The 17,436-nt window shown below is 57.2% G+C and overlaps 4 protein-coding genes across 4 annotated transcripts; all 4 read right to left on the bottom strand.

The window, feature by feature from the left end:
- Positions 1 to 2,308: 2,308 nt before the first annotated feature.
- Positions 2,309 to 3,881, bottom strand: LOC309673523 (inositol 1,4,5-trisphosphate receptor-interacting protein-like 1; the record flags this gene model as incomplete). Its single annotated transcript, XM_082485315.1, has 1 exon — positions 2,309 to 3,881. One exon carries the CDS (start codon positions 3,879 to 3,881, stop codon positions 2,355 to 2,357), a length of 1,527 nt encoding a protein of 508 aa, XP_082341441.1. The 3' UTR covers positions 2,309 to 2,354.
- Positions 3,882 to 6,313: 2,432 nt separating this feature from the next.
- On the bottom strand, positions 6,314 to 7,886 carry LOC309673455 (inositol 1,4,5-trisphosphate receptor-interacting protein-like 1; the record flags this gene model as incomplete). Its single annotated transcript, XM_082485226.1, has 1 exon — positions 6,314 to 7,886. The coding sequence occupies one exon, from the start codon at positions 7,884 to 7,886 to the stop codon at positions 6,360 to 6,362; it is 1,527 nt and encodes a 508-aa protein (XP_082341352.1). The 3' UTR covers positions 6,314 to 6,359.
- A 2,432-nt stretch (positions 7,887 to 10,318) lies between these two features.
- Positions 10,319 to 11,891, bottom strand: LOC309673894 (inositol 1,4,5-trisphosphate receptor-interacting protein-like 1; the record flags this gene model as incomplete). Its single annotated transcript, XM_082485776.1, has 1 exon — positions 10,319 to 11,891. One exon carries the CDS (start codon positions 11,889 to 11,891, stop codon positions 10,365 to 10,367), a length of 1,527 nt encoding a protein of 508 aa, XP_082341902.1. The 3' UTR covers positions 10,319 to 10,364.
- Positions 11,892 to 14,323: 2,432 nt separating this feature from the next.
- LOC309673893 (inositol 1,4,5-trisphosphate receptor-interacting protein-like 1) lies at positions 14,324 to 15,785 on the bottom strand (the record flags this gene model as incomplete). Its single annotated transcript, XM_082485775.1, has 2 exons — positions 14,324 to 15,353; positions 15,741 to 15,785. 2 exons carry the CDS (start codon positions 15,783 to 15,785, stop codon positions 14,370 to 14,372), a joined length of 1,029 nt encoding a protein of 342 aa, XP_082341901.1. The 3' UTR covers positions 14,324 to 14,369.
- Between the last annotated feature and the right edge of the window lie 1,651 nt (positions 15,786 to 17,436).

The raw sequence follows: 17,436 nt of genomic DNA, 5'->3' as shown, positions 1-17,436 counted from the left end.
GGGGGCAGCAAGGCCTGCTCCAGCCCTGGCGGCGGCGGGCACCGTGCCCAGCCCAAGGCACTGCCATGAGTGGCAGGGCCCCTCAATGCCGGGTCAGAACCCACCCCCGGAGGCCCGCGATTCTGTCCCGGCCCTGGTCCGGTCCAGCCAGCCTCCCCCCGCATGTGTACTCACCTCTGGCTCAGGCCTTACTGGGGCAGCGCTGCCTGCTGGCGCCTTTCCTAGCTGCCCCCATTGTGACACGTCCCCTGTGATGTCACAGGGGTCGGAGCGCATCACAGGCACACCCGCCAACCAGCCCCACGCTGCCTCAGCGCCTCACAGCTGCCCCCGGCAACCAAAGCCCCGACACCCACAAAGTACAGACCCAGACGGCAGGACAGGGTGCCCAGGGGCTGTCTTTACAAAGCCGACAGAAGCCCCCCCAAACCCTTACCATGCTCCCATGCTCTGAATTCTCCAATGCCGGACTATCTTGTTTGCATCCTAAACCCTCTAACACCCCTGTGAGACCCTCCCATTGAGTGGCACAGACAAGAAGCTGTGGCAAGACCAACTGCAGGGTCGTTCAGATCAAGAAAGAAGCAGATGGTTGGTGATGCTACAGAATTATAGTTCCTTTGTAAATTGCAGTGTGTGTGTGTTAAGTGGTGATTGGTCAAATTCCATTGTACCCGAAGGCTAGAGGAAGGTAGAAGAACCTCATGTGAAAGCGCATTCGGGTGCCCCACTTTGAACAGGACACCTCATGTGCGTGAATAAAGAATCACTCTTGTAATTCTAAAGTTTGCATCCTCGCCTCTCTCCTGGGTCGGCACGGGCCAGGTGGGAAAGTTTCTGAACACTTGCCATGGTTGGAAGCGGCTGCGGGGACAGCCGGGACTGCCCAGCTGCCCCAAGTCCTGCCAAGCTGCTCCCAGTCCCTCCCACACACAGCCCAAGACTGTCAGGGCCCAGAAACCCCTTGAGACATGCCCCAGGGCTACCTCACAAGCCTGGTATCTCCCAGCGGCAGAGGGAACCGACTGCGCTGCTCAGAGGCGTTTGCGAAGCAGTATGCCAAACGCTGTGGCAGGCTTTCAGTGGCTGAAGCCCGTCTGCGAGATGAGTTGCACGCAACGCGACTGAGTTCCAGCATGAAGCTTCATGGCGACGGCACAGACTGCTGGTTCAGGTGGCTCGTTGGTGCAAGGCAGTTGTGAAGGTGGCCACTTCTCTAGAAGGCCCATTGGCAGTGTAACACGGGCAGCGATGGCTTTGGCAGACACTCAGTGACCCACTGCACCTCTCGCTACAGCCTGTAGGGTGCTACTGAGAGGAGGTGGCGCTTTGCTCTTGCATTGGTCTTGGAGGAGAGGGTATTGGCAGCTCAGAGCCCAGTGCCAGGAGAGCCAGAGAGCACGAGCGGCCCCAACTCAGACTGCTGTGACAAAAGGCAAGAGTCAGTGTTGTAACACCAGCGCCTTTGGAGCACCCGGAGAAGCCACGTCCCTTGGGCTGATGACAGGCGGTGGGTAACTGCTGGGCTTCTTTAGCACTCAAACACAGGCAGTTCTTTTGACGTGCCAATTATCAAAGATCTGGCAAGTCTTTGCCCATATAGTGTCATTGGATTTCCACTAGAGGTGTCCCAAATGGAGGCATGAGTCGACGTCTCCTGCCACAGAGCTGCTGCCAGGCCACTGGTTCTCATAAAGGTGGCATGGATGGCCAAAGTGCATGCCTTGAATTGGAGACATCTCAAAAGCTTTCTTTAAGCTTGCTGCACGTGATACGTCTGCCGTGTTAAGGTGGAGGCAACCTGAGCTTGCAGGCCATGAGAGGGTATGGAGAATGAGTCTTGTGCTCGTACGGAAGCCAGAGCAGCCAGAGCCCTGCTCTGCAGTGGTGGCACTCATTCCCTGTGCATGGGGCTTCCTACTGGCGCAGCATCAGAGCCACCTCACTGAGGTCGCCCAAGGGCAATGCTTTGTGTACGGCCCCCAAGGAAGTCCCTACCTACAGAACCACACAGGCATTGTGCGCAGCTGTGGAGGGTGACAAGTTATTGCCATTGCCCCAGTGCAGGAGCACAGACTGGAGGGGGAGCCTTAGCTACACAATCAGTGAAAGCAGAGCCCACCGGGTCTTCAGTCAAACGCTCCCTGACTCTGGGGCAGCTGAGTGGTCAGCACCCTATGCCCACCTTCCCCCCCTGAACTGATGCACAGGCACTCAGAGAGGCAGCCTTTGTTCAAACACACCATTTATTAACAACTTTGTACAAAGTAAAGCGCCCAGAAGGAATGGACGCTCTCAAAGAGGCGTGGGCAGTCTAGGGGACAGAAACACAGCTCTGTGCATGAGGAGCTCATTCACTGTCCGTAGAAGAGCAGTCTCGTGAGCCGATCTTGCAGTTCATCGTACTCACACATTGCCTTGGCGTGGGCAGCCGGGTCCTGCACGAGGTGCTGGAAGAGGTTAATCGGCTCCGCCGTTTGGAAGGCTGGGGGCAAGATGATGTCCTCGGGCATGTTCTCATTGCCAAAGAAGAAATGGTCAAGGCTTTTCTCCTCCAGACAGTTGTGCAGGTACCAGAGGATATCCTGCAGCCGCATCAGAAATTCCCTCCTGCTCCAGCTTTCCAGGGGTATGGTGTTCAGGAGGTGCATGGCAACCGTCTTCAAGACTGAGGTAGAAAAGCCTGTGCCCCCCAGGATGCCAGCAAAGATCTGCAGGCATTTGAGGTGTAAGTTGTTGTGTGGGGCCTGCCTGTCGATATGCCTGAAGAACTTCACCTCTGCCACAGCGTAGCTCTCTGCCCACATCGTGCTCGGAGTGAAGATGTCCTCTGTAAGCTGGCTGCTCAGGAAGATGTCCGAGTCGCCTTGCTGCACCCCAAACACTATCTCAATGAAGAGGTTTCTCCCGGAGGCATTGGTCAGTTGGAGATTGCAGGAGCGCCTGGAGGGCAGCACATTCATACTGTAGCGACAGGACTGACGCATCTCGCCCCAGGCTGACCTCACCAGGTTCTGGAACCACTCAGCAGTTTTATGCACGTCTAGGTAGGAGCCGGTGCAGAGGGTGCCTAGGAGGGTGGCAGCCATGTTTCTCACCAGCTCCCCTGTGGGGTGGTGGAGGAAGCACAGCGTGTCCTCCACCAGCTGGCCTCCTGCACAGGTACACTCCAGTTCCACACGGACTCGGCAGTCCTTTGCCGGCATGTGCTCCACTGCAGTGCCCAGCTCCAGGTGGAAGGTGTGACCACGGGGGGGCTTCAGGGGCACAAGCAGGCAGTAGACCGTGTCACGCCCATGGGGGCTCCAACCTTCAAAGGCACTGCCCACCCCGATGGCTGGCTGCAGGACCGGGAAGAAACTATTTGACAAGCGCTCTTGAAGGACAGAGAGGAGGTCACCCACCAGATGCTCCACCACTTGGCTCCTGTAGGCCAGGCTCTGCACTGACCACTGGATGCGCTTTTCAAAAATCCTGAACAGACGGTTCGCATCATCAGAGCCTTCTCCTTCACTTTCCTCCTCCTCGCTCTCGATGTTGCTGCTGGAGGTTGTCTCTTCACCGCTGCTGCCAGTTGTCTCTTCACCGCTGCTGGCTGGTTGACGGCTCCTTTTCCAGAGCCACCAGCAGAGCCCGAAGAGCAGGACTAGGACTCCAGCAACCACCCACAACTGCCACTGCTGCAAGGCAGCGAAGAGCAGGCCTCCCCAGGCAGAGGAGGTCTGCTCCTTGTCCTGTAGCAGCCAAGTCATCCTCTGGTTCCACTGCTCCACACGCTGCTGCATGCACCTGCAAGTGGGCACATCGCGCTCATAGTGCACCTTCTGTGGGAGCTGGATGATGCCTTGCAGAAGCAACACAAAGAATTTGGCTGAACCCATGACCTGCAGGAGGAGAGAGAGAAGGGGTTCAGTGGGGCTGGGAGGGAGGGAGATGGCGGCGGTGGGAGAGGGGAAGGGAGCCGCAGGGAGCTGGGGGCAGGTAGGAGAGGGGCCGAGGCAGCCGGGGGGCAGCAAGGCCTGCTCCAGCCCTGGCGGCGGCGGCACCGTGCCCAGCCCAAGGCACTGCCATGAGTGGCAGGGCCCTCAATGCCGGGTCAGAACCCACCCCCGGAGGCCCGCGATTCTGTCCCGGCCCTGGTCCGGTCCAGCCCAGCCTCCCCCCGCATGTGTACTCACCTCTGGCTCAGGCCTTACTGGGGCAGCGCTGCCTGCTGGCGCCTTTCCTAGCTGCCCCCATTGTGACACGTCCCCTGTGATGTCACAGGGGTCGGAGCGCATCACAGGCACACCCGCCAACCAGCCCCACGCTGCCTCAGCGCCTCACAGCTGCCCCCGGCAACCAAAGCCCCGACACCCACAAAGTACAGACCCAGACGGCAGGACAGGGTGCCCAGGGGCTGTCTTTACAAAGCCGACAGAAGCCCCCCCAAACCCTTACCATGCTCCCATGCTCTGAATTCTCCAATGCCGGACTATCTTGTTTGCATCCTAAACCCTCTAACACCCCTGTGAGACCCTCCCATTGAGTGGCACAGACAAGAAGCTGTGGCAAGACCAACTGCAGGGTCGTTCAGATCAAGAAAGAAGCAGATGGTTGGTGATGCTACAGAATTATAGTTCCTTTGTAAATTGCAGTGTGTGTGTGTTAAGTGGTGATTGGTCAAATTCCATTGTACCCGAAGGCTAGAGGAAGGTAGAAGAACCTCATGTGAAAGCGCATTCGGGGTGCCCCACTTTGAACAGGACACCTCATGTGCGTGAATAAAGAATCACTCTTGTAATTCTAAAGTTTGCATCCTCGCCTCTCTCCTGGGTCGGCACGGGCCAGGTGGGAAAGTTTCTGAACACTTGCCATGGTTGGAAGCGGCTGCGGGGACAGCCGGGACTGCCCAGCTGCCCCAAGTCCTGCCAAGCTGCTCCCAGTCCCTCCCACACACAGCCCAAGACTGTCAGGGCCCAGAAACCCCTTGAGACATGCCCCAGGGCTACCTCACAAGCCTGGTATCTCCCAGCGGCAGAGGGAACCGACTGCGCTGCTCAGAGGCGTTTGCGAAGCAGTATGCCAAACGCTGTGGCAGGCTTTCAGTGGCTGAAGCCCGTCTGCGAGATGAGTTGCACGCAACGCGACTGAGTTCCAGCATGAAGCTTCATGGCGACGGCACAGACTGCTGGTTCAGGTGGCTCGTTGGTGCAAGGCAGTTGTGAAGGTGGCCACTTCTCTAGAAGGCCCATTGGCAGTGTAACACGGGCAGCGATGGCTTTGGCAGACACTCAGTGACCCACTGCACCTCTCGCTACAGCCTGTAGGGTGCTACTGAGAGGAGGTGGCGCTTTGCTCTTGCATTGGTCTTGGAGGAGAGGGTATTGGCAGCTCAGAGCCCAGTGCCAGGAGAGCCAGAGAGCACGAGCGGCCCCAACTCAGACTGCTGTGACAAAAGGCAAGAGTCAGTGTTGTAACACCAGCGCCTTTGGAGCACCCGGAGAAGCCACGTCCCTTGGGCTGATGACAGGCGGTGGGTAACTGCTGGGCTTCTTTAGCACTCAAACACAGGCAGTTCTTTTGACGTGCCAATTATCAAAGATCTGGCAAGTCTTTGCCCATATAGTGTCATTGGATTTCCACTAGAGGTGTCCCAAATGGAGGCATGAGTCGACGTCTCCTGCCACAGAGCTGCTGCCAGGCCACTGGTTCTCATAAAGGTGGCATGGATGGCCAAAGTGCATGCCTTGAATTGGAGACATCTCAAAAGCTTTCTTTAAGCTTGCTGCACGTGATACGTCTGCCGTGTTAAGGTGGAGGCAACCTGAGCTTGCAGGCCATGAGAGGGTATGGAGAATGAGTCTTGTGCTCGTACGGAAGCCAGAGCAGCCAGAGCCCTGCTCTGCAGTGGTGGCACTCATTCCCTGTGCATGGGGCTTCCTACTAGCGCAGCATCAGAGCCACCTCACTGAGGTCGCCCAAGGGCAATGCTTTGTGTACGGCCCCCAAGGAAGTCCCTACCTACAGAACCACACAGGCATTGTGCGCAGCTGTGGAGGGTGACAAGTTATTGCCATTGCCCCAGTGCAGGAGCACAGACTGGAGGGGGAGCCTTAGCTACACAATCAGTGAAAGCAGAGCCCACCGGGTCTTCAGTCAAACGCTCCCTGACTCTGGGGCAGCTGAGTGGTCAGCACCCTATGCCCACCTTCCCCCCCTGAACTGATGCACAGGCACTCAGAGAGGCAGCCTTTGTTCAAACACACCATTTATTAACAACTTTGTACAAAGTAAAGCGCCCAGAAGGAATGGACGCTCTCAAAGAGGCGTGGGCAGTCTAGGGGACAGAAACACAGCTCTGTGCATGAGGAGCTCATTCACTGTCCGTAGAAGAGCAGTCTCGTGAGCCGATCTTGCAGTTCATCGTACTCACACATTGCCTTGGCGTGGGCAGCCGGGTCCTGCACGAGGTGCTGGAAGAGGTTAATCGGCTCCGCCGTTTGGAAGGCTGGGGGCAAGATGATGTCCTCGGGCATGTTCTCATTGCCAAAGAAGAAATGGTCAAGGCTTTTCTCCTCCAGACAGTTGTGCAGGTACCAGAGGATATCCTGCAGCCGCATCAGAAATTCCCTCCTGCTCCAGCTTTCCAGGGGTATGGTGTTCAGGAGGTGCATGGCAACCGTCTTCAAGACTGAGGTAGAAAAGCCTGTGCCCCCCAGGATGCCAGCAAAGATCTGCAGGCATTTGAGGTGTAAGTTGTTGTGTGGGGCCTGCCTGTCGATATGCCTGAAGAACTTCACCTCTGCCACAGCGTAGCTCTCTGCCCACATCGTGCTCGGAGTGAAGATGTCCTCTGTAAGCTGGCTGCTCAGGAAGATGTCCGAGTCGCCTTGCTGCACCCCAAACACTATCTCAATGAAGAGGTTTCTCCCGGAGGCATTGGTCAGTTGGAGATTGCAGGAGCGCCTGGAGGGCAGCACATTCATACTGTAGCGACAGGACTGACGCATCTCGCCCCAGGCTGACCTCACCAGGTTCTGGAACCACTCAGCAGTTTTATGCACGTCTAGGTAGGAGCCGGTGCAGAGGGTGCCTAGGAGGGTGGCAGCCATGTTTCTCACCAGCTCCCCTGTGGGGTGGTGGAGGAAGCACAGCGTGTCCTCCACCAGCTGGCCTCCTGCACAGGTACACTCCAGTTCCACACGGACTCGGCAGTCCTTTGCCGGCATGTGCTCCACTGCAGTGCCCAGCTCCAGGTGGAAGGTGTGACCACGGGGGGGCTTCAGGGGCACAAGCAGGCAGTAGACCGTGTCACGCCCATGGGGGCTCCAACCTTCAAAGGCACTGCCCACCCCGATGGCTGGCTGCAGGACCGGGAAGAAACTATTTGACAAGCGCTCTTGAAGGACAGAGAGGAGGTCACCCACCAGATGCTCCACCACTTGGCTCCTGTAGGCCAGGCTCTGCACTGACCACTGGATGCGCTTTTCAAAAATCCTGAACAGACGGTTCGCATCATCAGAGCCTTCTCCTTCACTTTCCTCCTCCTCGCTCTCGATGTTGCTGCTGGAGGTTGTCTCTTCACCGCTGCTGCCAGTTGTCTCTTCACCGCTGCTGGCTGGTTGACGGCTCCTTTTCCAGAGCCACCAGCAGAGCCCGAAGAGCAGGACTAGGACTCCAGCAACCACCCACAACTGCCACTGCTGCAAGGCAGCGAAGAGCAGGCCTCCCCAGGCAGAGGAGGTCTGCTCCTTGTCCTGTAGCAGCCGAGTCATCCTCTGGTTCCACTGCTCCACACGCTGCTGCATGCACCTGCAAGTGGGCACATCGCGCTCATAGTGCACCTTCTGTGGGAGCTGGATGATGCCTTGCAGAAGCAACACAAAGAATTTGGCTGAACCCATGACCTGCAGGAGGAGAGAGAGAAGGGGTTCAGTGGGGCTGGGAGGGAGGGAGATGGCGGCGGTGGGAGAGGGGAAGGGAGCCGCAGGGAGCTGGGGGCAGGTAGGAGAGGGGCCGAGGCAGCCGGGGGGCAGCAAGGCCTGCTCCAGCCCTGGCGGCGGCGGCACCGTGCCCAGCCCAAGGCACTGCCATGAGTGGCAGGGCCCTCAATGCCGGGTCAGAACCCACCCCCGGAGGCCCGCGATTCTGTCCCGGCCCTGGTCCGGTCCAGCCCAGCCTCCCCCCGCATGTGTACTCACCTCTGGCTCAGGCCTTACTGGGGCAGCGCTGCCTGCTGGCGCCTTTCCTAGCTGCCCCCATTGTGACACGTCCCCTGTGATGTCACAGGGGTCGGAGCGCATCACAGGCACACCCGCCAACCAGCCCCACGCTGCCTCAGCGCCTCACAGCTGCCCCCGGCAACCAAAGCCCCGACACCCACAAAGTACAGACCCAGACGGCAGGACAGGGTGCCCAGGGGCTGTCTTTACAAAGCCGACAGAAGCCCCCCCAAACCCTTACCATGCTCCCATGCTCTGAATTCTCCAATGCCGGACTATCTTGTTTGCATCCTAAACCCTCTAACACCCCTGTGAGACCCTCCCATTGAGTGGCACAGACAAGAAGCTGTGGCAAGACCAACTGCAGGGTCGTTCAGATCAAGAAAGAAGCAGATGGTTGGTGATGCTACAGAATTATAGTTCCTTTGTAAATTGCAGTGTGTGTGTGTTAAGTGGTGATTGGTCAAATTCCATTGTACCCGAAGGCTAGAGGAAGGTAGAAGAACCTCATGTGAAAGCGCATTCGGGGTGCCCCACTTTGAACAGGACACCTCATGTGCGTGAATAAAGAATCACTCTTGTAATTCTAAAGTTTGCATCCTCGCCTCTCTCCTGGGTCGGCACGGGCCAGGTGGGAAAGTTTCTGAACACTTGCCATGGTTGGAAGCGGCTGCGGGGACAGCCGGGACTGCCCAGCTGCCCCAAGTCCTGCCAAGCTGCTCCCAGTCCCTCCCACACACAGCCCAAGACTGTCAGGGCCCAGAAACCCCTTGAGACATGCCCCAGGGCTACCTCACAAGCCTGGTATCTCCCAGCGGCAGAGGGAACCGACTGCGCTGCTCAGAGGCGTTTGCGAAGCAGTATGCCAAACGCTGTGGCAGGCTTTCAGTGGCTGAAGCCCGTCTGCGAGATGAGTTGCACGCAACGCGACTGAGTTCCAGCATGAAGCTTCATGGCGACGGCACAGACTGCTGGTTCAGGTGGCTCGTTGGTGCAAGGCAGTTGTGAAGGTGGCCACTTCTCTAGAAGGCCCATTGGCAGTGTAACACGGGCAGCGATGGCTTTGGCAGACACTCAGTGACCCACTGCACCTCTCGCTACAGCCTGTAGGGTGCTACTGAGAGGAGGTGGCGCTTTGCTCTTGCATTGGTCTTGGAGGAGAGGGTATTGGCAGCTCAGAGCCCAGTGCCAGGAGAGCCAGAGAGCACGAGCGGCCCCAACTCAGACTGCTGTGACAAAAGGCAAGAGTCAGTGTTGTAACACCAGCGCCTTTGGAGCACCCGGAGAAGCCACGTCCCTTGGGCTGATGACAGGCGGTGGGTAACTGCTGGGCTTCTTTAGCACTCAAACACAGGCAGTTCTTTTGACGTGCCAATTATCAAAGATCTGGCAAGTCTTTGCCCATATAGTGTCATTGGATTTCCACTAGAGGTGTCCCAAATGGAGGCATGAGTCGACGTCTCCTGCCACAGAGCTGCTGCCAGGCCACTGGTTCTCATAAAGGTGGCATGGATGGCCAAAGTGCATGCCTTGAATTGGAGACATCTCAAAAGCTTTCTTTAAGCTTGCTGCACGTGATACGTCTGCCGTGTTAAGGTGGAGGCAACCTGAGCTTGCAGGCCATGAGAGGGTATGGAGAATGAGTCTTGTGCTCGTACGGAAGCCAGAGCAGCCAGAGCCCTGCTCTGCAGTGGTGGCACTCATTCCCTGTGCATGGGGCTTCCTACTGGCGCAGCATCAGAGCCACCTCACTGAGGTCGCCCAAGGGCAATGCTTTGTGTACGGCCCCCAAGGAAGTCCCTACCTACAGAACCACACAGGCATTGTGCGCAGCTGTGGAGGGTGACAAGTTATTGCCATTGCCCCAGTGCAGGAGCACAGACTGGAGGGGGAGCCTTAGCTACACAATCAGTGAAAGCAGAGCCCACCGGGTCTTCAGTCAAACGCTCCCTGACTCTGGGGCAGCTGAGTGGTCAGCACCCTATGCCCACCTTCCCCCCCTGAACTGATGCACAGACACTCAGAGAGGCAGCCTTTGTTCAAACACACCATTTATTAACAACTTTGTACAAAGTAAAGCGCCCAGAAGGAATGGACGTTCTCAAAGAGGCGTGGGCAGTCTAGGGGACAGAAACACAGCTCTGTGCATGAGGAGCTCATTCACTGTCCGTAGAAGAGCAGTCTCGTGAGCCGATCTTGCAGTTCATCGTACTCACACATTGCCTTGGCGTGGGCAGCCGGGTCCTGCACGAGGTGCTGGAAGAGGTTAATCGGCTCCGCCGTTTGGAAGGCTGGGGGCAAGATGATGTCCTCGGGCATGTTCTCATTGCCAAAGAAGAAATGGTCAAGGCTTTTCTCCTCCAGACAGTTGTGCAGGTACCAGAGGATATCCTGCAGCCGCATCAGAAATTCCCTCCTGCTCCAGCTTTCCAGGGGTATGGTGTTCAGGAGGTGCATGGCAACCGTCTTCAAGACAGAGGTAGAAAAGCCTGTGCCCCCCAGGATGCCAGCAAAGATCTGCAGGCATTTGAGGTGTAAGTTGTTGTGTGGGGCCTGCCTGTCGATATGCCTGAAGAACTTCACCTCTGCCACAGCGTAGCTCTCTGCCCACATCGTGCTCGGAGTGAAGATGTCCTCTGTAAGCTGGCTGCTCAGGAAGATGTCCGAGTCGCCTTGCTGCACCCCAAACACTATCTCAATGAAGAGGTTTCTCCCGGAGGCATTGGTCAGTTGGAGATTGCAGGAGCGCCTGGAGGGCAGCACATTCATACTGTAGCGACAGGACTGACGCATCTCGCCCCAGGCTGACCTCACCAGGTTTTGGAACCACTCAGCAGTTTTATGCACGTCTAGGTAGGAGCCGGTGCAGAGGGTGCCTAGGAGGGTGGCAGCCATGTTTCTCACCAGCTCCCCTGTGGGGTGGTGGAGGAAGCACAGCGTGTCCTCCACCAGCTGGCCTCCTGCACAGGTACACTCCAGTTCCACACGGACTCGGCAGTCCTTTGCCGGCATGTGCTCCACTGCAGTGCCCAGCTCCAGGTGGAAGGTGTGACCACGGGGGGGCTTCAGGGGCACAAGCAGGCAGTAGACCGTGTCACGCCCATGGGGGCTCCAACCTTCAAAGGCACTGCCCACCCCGATGGCTGGCTGCAGGACCGGGAAGAAACTATTTGACAAGCGCTCTTGGAGGAGAGAGAGGAGGTCGTCCACCAGATGCTCCACCACTTGGCTCCTGTAGGCCAGGCTCTGCACTGACCACTGGATGCGCTTTTCAAAAATCCTGAACAGACGGTTCGCATCATCAGAGCCTTCTCCTTCACTTTCCTCCTCCTCGCTCTCGATGTTGCTGCTGGAGGTTGTCTCTTCACCGCTGCTGCCAGTTGTCTCTTCACCGCTGCTGGCTGGTTGACGGCTCCTTTTCCAGAGCCACCAGCAGAGCCCGAAGAGCAGGACTAGGACTCCAGCAACCACCCACAACTGCCACTGCTGCAAGGCAGCGAAGAGCAGGCCTCCCCAGGCAGAGGAGGTCTGCTCCTTGTCCTGTAGCAGCCGAGTCATCCTCTGGTTCCACTGCTCCACACGCTGCTGCATGCACCTGCAAGTGGGCACATCGCGCTCATAGTGCACCTTCTGTGGGAGCTGGATGATGCCTTGCAGAAGCAACACAAAGAATTTGGCTGAACCCATGACCTGCAGGAGGAGAGAGAGAAGGGGTTCAGTGGGGCTGGGAGGGAGGGAGATGGCGGCGGTGGGAGAGGGGAAGGGAGCCGCAGGGAGCTGGGGGCAGGTAGGAGAGGGGCCGAGGCAGCCGGGGGGCAGCAAGGCCTGCTCCAGCCCTGGCGGCGGCGGCACCGTGCCCAGCCCAAGGCACTGCCATGAGTGGCAGGGCCCTCAATGCCGGGTCAGAACCCACCCCCGGAGGCCCGCGATTCTGTCCCGGCCCTGGTCCGGTCCAGCCCAGCCTCCCCCCGCATGTGTACTCACCTCTGGCTCAGGCCTTACTGGGGCAGCGCTGCCTGCTGGCGCTTTTCCTAGCTGCCCCCATTGTGACACGTCCCCTGTGATGTCACAGGGGTCGGAGCGCATCACAGGCACACCCGCCAACCAGCCCCACGCTGCCTCAGCGCCTCACAGCTGCCCCCGGCAACCAAAGCCCCGACACCCACAAAGTACAGACCCAGACGGCAGGACAGGGTGCCCAGGGGCTGTCTTTACAAAGCCGACAGAAGCCCCCCCAAACCCTTACCATGCTCCCATGCTCTGAATTCTCCAATGCCGGACTATCTTGTTTGCATCCTAAACCCTCTAACACCCCTGTGAGACCCTCCCATTGAGTGGCACAGACAAGAAGCTGTGGCAAGACCAACTGCAGGGTCGTTCAGATCAAGAAAGAAGCAGATGGTTGGTGATGCTACAGAATTATAGTTCCTTTGTAAATTGCAGTGTGTGTGTGTTAAGTGGTGATTGGTCAAATTCCATTGTACCCGAAGGCTAGAGGAAGGTAGAAGAACCTCATGTGAAAGCGCATTCGGGGTGCCCCACTTTGAACAGGACACCTCATGTGCGTGAATAAAGAATCACTCTTGTAATTCTAAAGTTTGCATCCTCGCCTCTCTCCTGGGTCGGCACGGGCCAGGTGGGAAAGTTTCTGAACACTTGCCATGGTTGGAAGCGGCTGCGGGGACAGCCGGGACTGCCCAGCTGCCCCAAGTCCTGCCAAGCTGCTCCCAGTCCCTCCCACACACAGCCCAAGACTGTCAGGGCCCAGAAACCCCTTGAGACATGCCCCAGGGCTACCTCACAAGCCTGGTATCTCCCAGCGGCAGAGGGAACCGACTGCGCTGCTCAGAGGCGTTTGCGAAGCAGTATGCCAAACGCTGTGGCAGGCTTTCAGTGGCTGAAGCCCGTCTGCGAGATGAGTTGCACGCAACGCGACTGAGTTCCAGCATGAAGCTTCATGGCGACGGCACAGACTGCTGGTTCAGGTGGCTCGTTGGTGCAAGGCAGTTGTGAAGGTGGCCACTTCTCTAGAAGGCCCATTGGCAGTGTAACACGGGCAGCGATGGCTTTGGCAGACACTCAGTGACCCACTGCACCTCTCGCTACAGCCTGTAGGGTGCTACTGAGAGGAGGTGGCGCTTTGCTCTTGCATTGGTCTTGGAGGAGAGGGTATTGGCAGCTCAGAGCCCAGTGCCAGGAGAGCCAGAGAGCACGAGCGGCCCCAACTCAGACTGCTGTGACAAAAGGCAAGAGTCAGTGTTGTAACACCAGCGCCTTTGGAGCACCCGGAGAAGCCACGTCCCTTGGGCTGATGACAGGCGGTGGGTAACTGCTGGGCTTCTTTAGCACTCAAACACAGGCAGTTCTTTTGACGTGCCAATTATCAAAGATCTGGCAAGTCTTTGCCCATATAGTGTCATTGGATTTCCACTAGAGGTGTCCCAAATGGAGGCATGAGTCGACGTCTCCTGCCACAGAGCTGCTGCCAGGCCACTGGTTCTCATAAAGGTGGCATGGATGGCCAAAGTGCATGCCTTGAATTGGAGACATCTCAAAAGCTTTCTTTAAGCTTGCTGCACGTGATACGTCTGCCGTGTTAAGGTGGAGGCAACCTGAGCTTGCAGGCCATGAGAGGGTATGGAGAATGAGTCTTGTGCTCGTACGGAAGCCAGAGCAGCCAGAGCCCTGCTCTGCAGTGGTGGCACTCATTCCCTGTGCATGGGGCTTCCTACTGGCGCAGCATCAGAGCCACCTCACTGAGGTCGCCCAAGGGCAATGCTTTGTGTACGGCCCCCAAGGAAGTCCCTACCTACAGAACCACACAGGCATTGTGCGCAGCTGTGGAGGGTGACAAGTTATTGCCATTGCCCCAGTGCAGGAGCACAGACTGGAGGGGGAGCCTTAGCTACACAATCAGTGAAAGCAGAGCCCACCGGGTCTTCAGTCAAACGCTCCCTGACTCTGGGGCAGCTGAGTGGTCAGCACCCTATGCCCACCTTCCCCCCCTGAACTGATGCACAGGCACTCAGAGAGGCAGCCTTTGTTCAAACACACCATTTATTAACAACTTTGTACAAAGTAAAGCGCCCAGAAGGAATGGACGCTCTCAAAGAGGCGTGGGCAGTCTAGGGGACAGAAACACAGCTCTGTGCATGAGGAGCTCATTCACTGTCCGTAGAAGAGCAGTCTCGTGAGCCGATCTTGCAGTTCATCGTACTCACACATTGCCTTGGCGTGGGCAGCCGGGTCCTGCACGAGGTGCTGGAAGAGGTTAATCGGCTCCGCCGTTTGGAAGGCTGGGGGCAAGATGATGTCCTCGGGCATGTTCTCATTGCCAAAGAAGAAATGGTCAAGGCTTTTCTCCTCCAGACAGTTGTGCAGGTACCAGAGGATATCCTGCAGCCGCATCAGAAATTCCCTCCTGCTCCAGCTTTCCAGGGGTATGGTGTTCAGGAGGTGCATGGCAACCGTCTTCAAGACTGAGGTAGAAAAGCCTGTGCCCCCCAGGATGCCAGCAAAGATCTGCAGGCATTTGAGGTGTAAGTTGTTGTGTGGGGCCTGCCTGTCGATATGCCTGAAGAACTTCACCTCTGCCACAGCGTAGCTCTCTGCCCACATCGTGCTCGGAGTGAAGATGTCCTCTGTAAGCTGGCTGCTCAGGAAGATGTCCGAGTCGCCTTGCTGCACCCCAAACACTATCTCAATGAAGAGGTTTCTCCCGGAGGCATTGGTCAGTTGGAGATTGCAGGAGCGCCTGGAGGGCAGCACATTCATACTGTAGCGACAGGACTGACGCATCTCGCCCCAGGCTGACCTCACCAGGTTCTGGAACCACTCGGCAGTTTTATGCACGTCTAGGTAGGAGCCGGTGCAGAGGGTGCCTAGGAGGGTGGCAGCCGGGTTTCTCACCACCTCCTCTGTGGGGTGGTGGAGGAAACACAGCATGTCCTCCACCAGCTGGTCTCCTGCACAGGTACACTCCAGCTCCACACGGACTCGGCAGTCCTTTGCCGGCATGTGCTCCGCAGCACCCAGCTCCGGGTGGAAGGCGTGACCACGGGGGGGCTTCAGGGGCACAAGAAGGCGGTAAACTGTGTCACGCCCATGGTGGCTCCAACCTTCAAAGACGCTGCCCACCCCGATGGCTGGCTGCAGGACGGGGAAGAAACTATTTGACAAGCGCTCTTGGAGGAGAGAGAGGAGGTCGTCCACCAGATGCTCCACCAGTCGCCTCCTGTAGGCCAGGCTCTGCACTGACCACTGGATGCGCTTTGAAAAAATCTTGAACTGACGGCTCACATCATCAGAACCTACTCCTTCACTTTCATGCTCCTCGCTCTCGGTGTTGCTGCTGGAGGTTGTCTCTTCACCGCTGCTGGCTGGTTGACGGCTCCTTTTCCAGAGCTGCCAGCAGAGCCCGAAGAGCAGGACCAGGACTCCAGCAACCGCCCACAACTGCCACTGCTGCAAGGCAGCGAAGAGCAGGTCTCTCCAGGCAGAGGAGCTCTGCTGCAGCTCCTGCAGCAGCCGAGTCACCTCCTGGCTCAGCTGCAGCGCACGCTGCTGCATGCGCTCACGCATGGCCTCATCCAGCTCATAGCCCACCTTCTGTGGGAGCTGGATGATGCTTTGCACAACCAACATGAAGAATTTGATTGCATCCATGACCTGCAGGAGGAGAGAGAGAAGGGGTTCAGTGGGGCTGGGAGGGAGGGAGGGAGATAGATGGCGGTGGGGACAGCGGAGCTGGGGACAGGTAGGAGAGGGGCCGAGGCAGCTGGTGGGCAGCAAGGCCTGCTCCAGCCCTGGCGGCGGTGGCACCGTGCCCGGCCCAAGGCGCTGCCACGAGTGGCAGGGCCCTTAATGCCGGGTGAGAACCCACCCCCCGGGGGCCCGCGATTCTGCCCCGGCCCTGGTCCAGCCCAGCCTCCCCCCGCATGTGTACTCACCTCTGGCTCAGGCCTTACTGGGGCAGCGCTGCCTGCTGGCGCCTTTCCTAGCTGCCCCCATTGTGACACGTCCCCTGTGATGTCACAGGGGTCGGAGCGCATCACAGGCACACCCGCCAACCACACCTGCCCTTCGGTGCGAGCCTGGCTCAGCAACTGACAGCTGCCCTGGTGTACTGTTTAAGGCTGGGCTAGACGTAAGTTTCTTCACACAAGCTTGCTTGGTGCTATTTTTTTTTTTTATTATTATAATCTGCCTGCCAATGGCAATGTTTGAGCATGGAATATCCTGAATTGGAAGGGACCCACAAGGATTGTCTAATCCAACCCTGACTCCACACAAGACAATCTTAAAGATAAATCCAAGAATCGTTGAATCATTTACTTTGGTGAAGATCCTAAGATCACTGAGGCCATCTGCAAATGTAATGGGCTGACAGGTCAGTGCCAAAGAATTATAGCAAATGGCTGGCATCAGTCATCGGTGGGATTCTCCAGGGCTCAGGTTTAGGGCTGGTGCTCTTTAATGTTCTTATAAATGATCTGGATGCAGGAATCAAATATACATTAGGTAAATTTGCCAATGATATTAAACTAGGAGGAGCTGGTGACTCTGTCAAGGGTAGAGAGGCCTTAAAACGAGATCTGGACAGGCTAGAGAGCTGGGCTATCACCACCCGTATGAAATTTAACCAGTGGCAGATGCTGCACCTGGGATGGGGTAATCCTGCTTATAAGTACAAACTGGGGGACAAGAGGCTGGAGAGCAGCCCTGTGTATTGATGGCAAGATGTATATGAGTCAACAGTGTGCCCTGGCAGCTCAAAGGGCCAACTGTACCCTGGGGTGGATCAAGCACAGCATATTTAGCCGGTCAAGGGAGGTGATTGTCCCACTTGACACTTGCACTGGTGCAGTCCCACTTCATGTCCGGTGTGCAGTTTTGGGTGCCTCAGTATTTGAAGGACTTCAAAGTATTAGAGTGTGTCAGAGGAGGCCAACCAAGATGGTGAAAGGTCTTGAGGGCAAGACTGAGGAGGAGCAGCTGAGGTCACTTGGTTTCTTCAGCTTGGAGAGAAGAAGACTGAGGAGTGACCTCACTGCAGTCTACAGCTCCCTCAAGAGGGGCAAGAGAAAGGGGGGTGCTGATCTCCTCTCTCTGGTGACCAGCAATAGGACAAGAGGGAATGGAATGAAGCTGCATGAGGAGAAGTTCAGACTGGACATTAGGAAAAGGTTCTTTACTGACAGGGTGCTTGGTAACTGGAACAGGGTCTCCAAGG

Source organism: Vanellus vanellus (genome assembly GCF_965231255.1).
Source record: "Vanellus vanellus genome assembly, chromosome: 6".
In the NCBI taxonomy this organism is placed as follows: Eukaryota; Metazoa; Chordata; class Aves; order Charadriiformes; family Charadriidae; genus Vanellus; species Vanellus vanellus.
The sequence above is the reverse complement of the archived record's forward strand: the minus strand, read 5'-3'. Positions and strand labels throughout refer to the sequence as shown.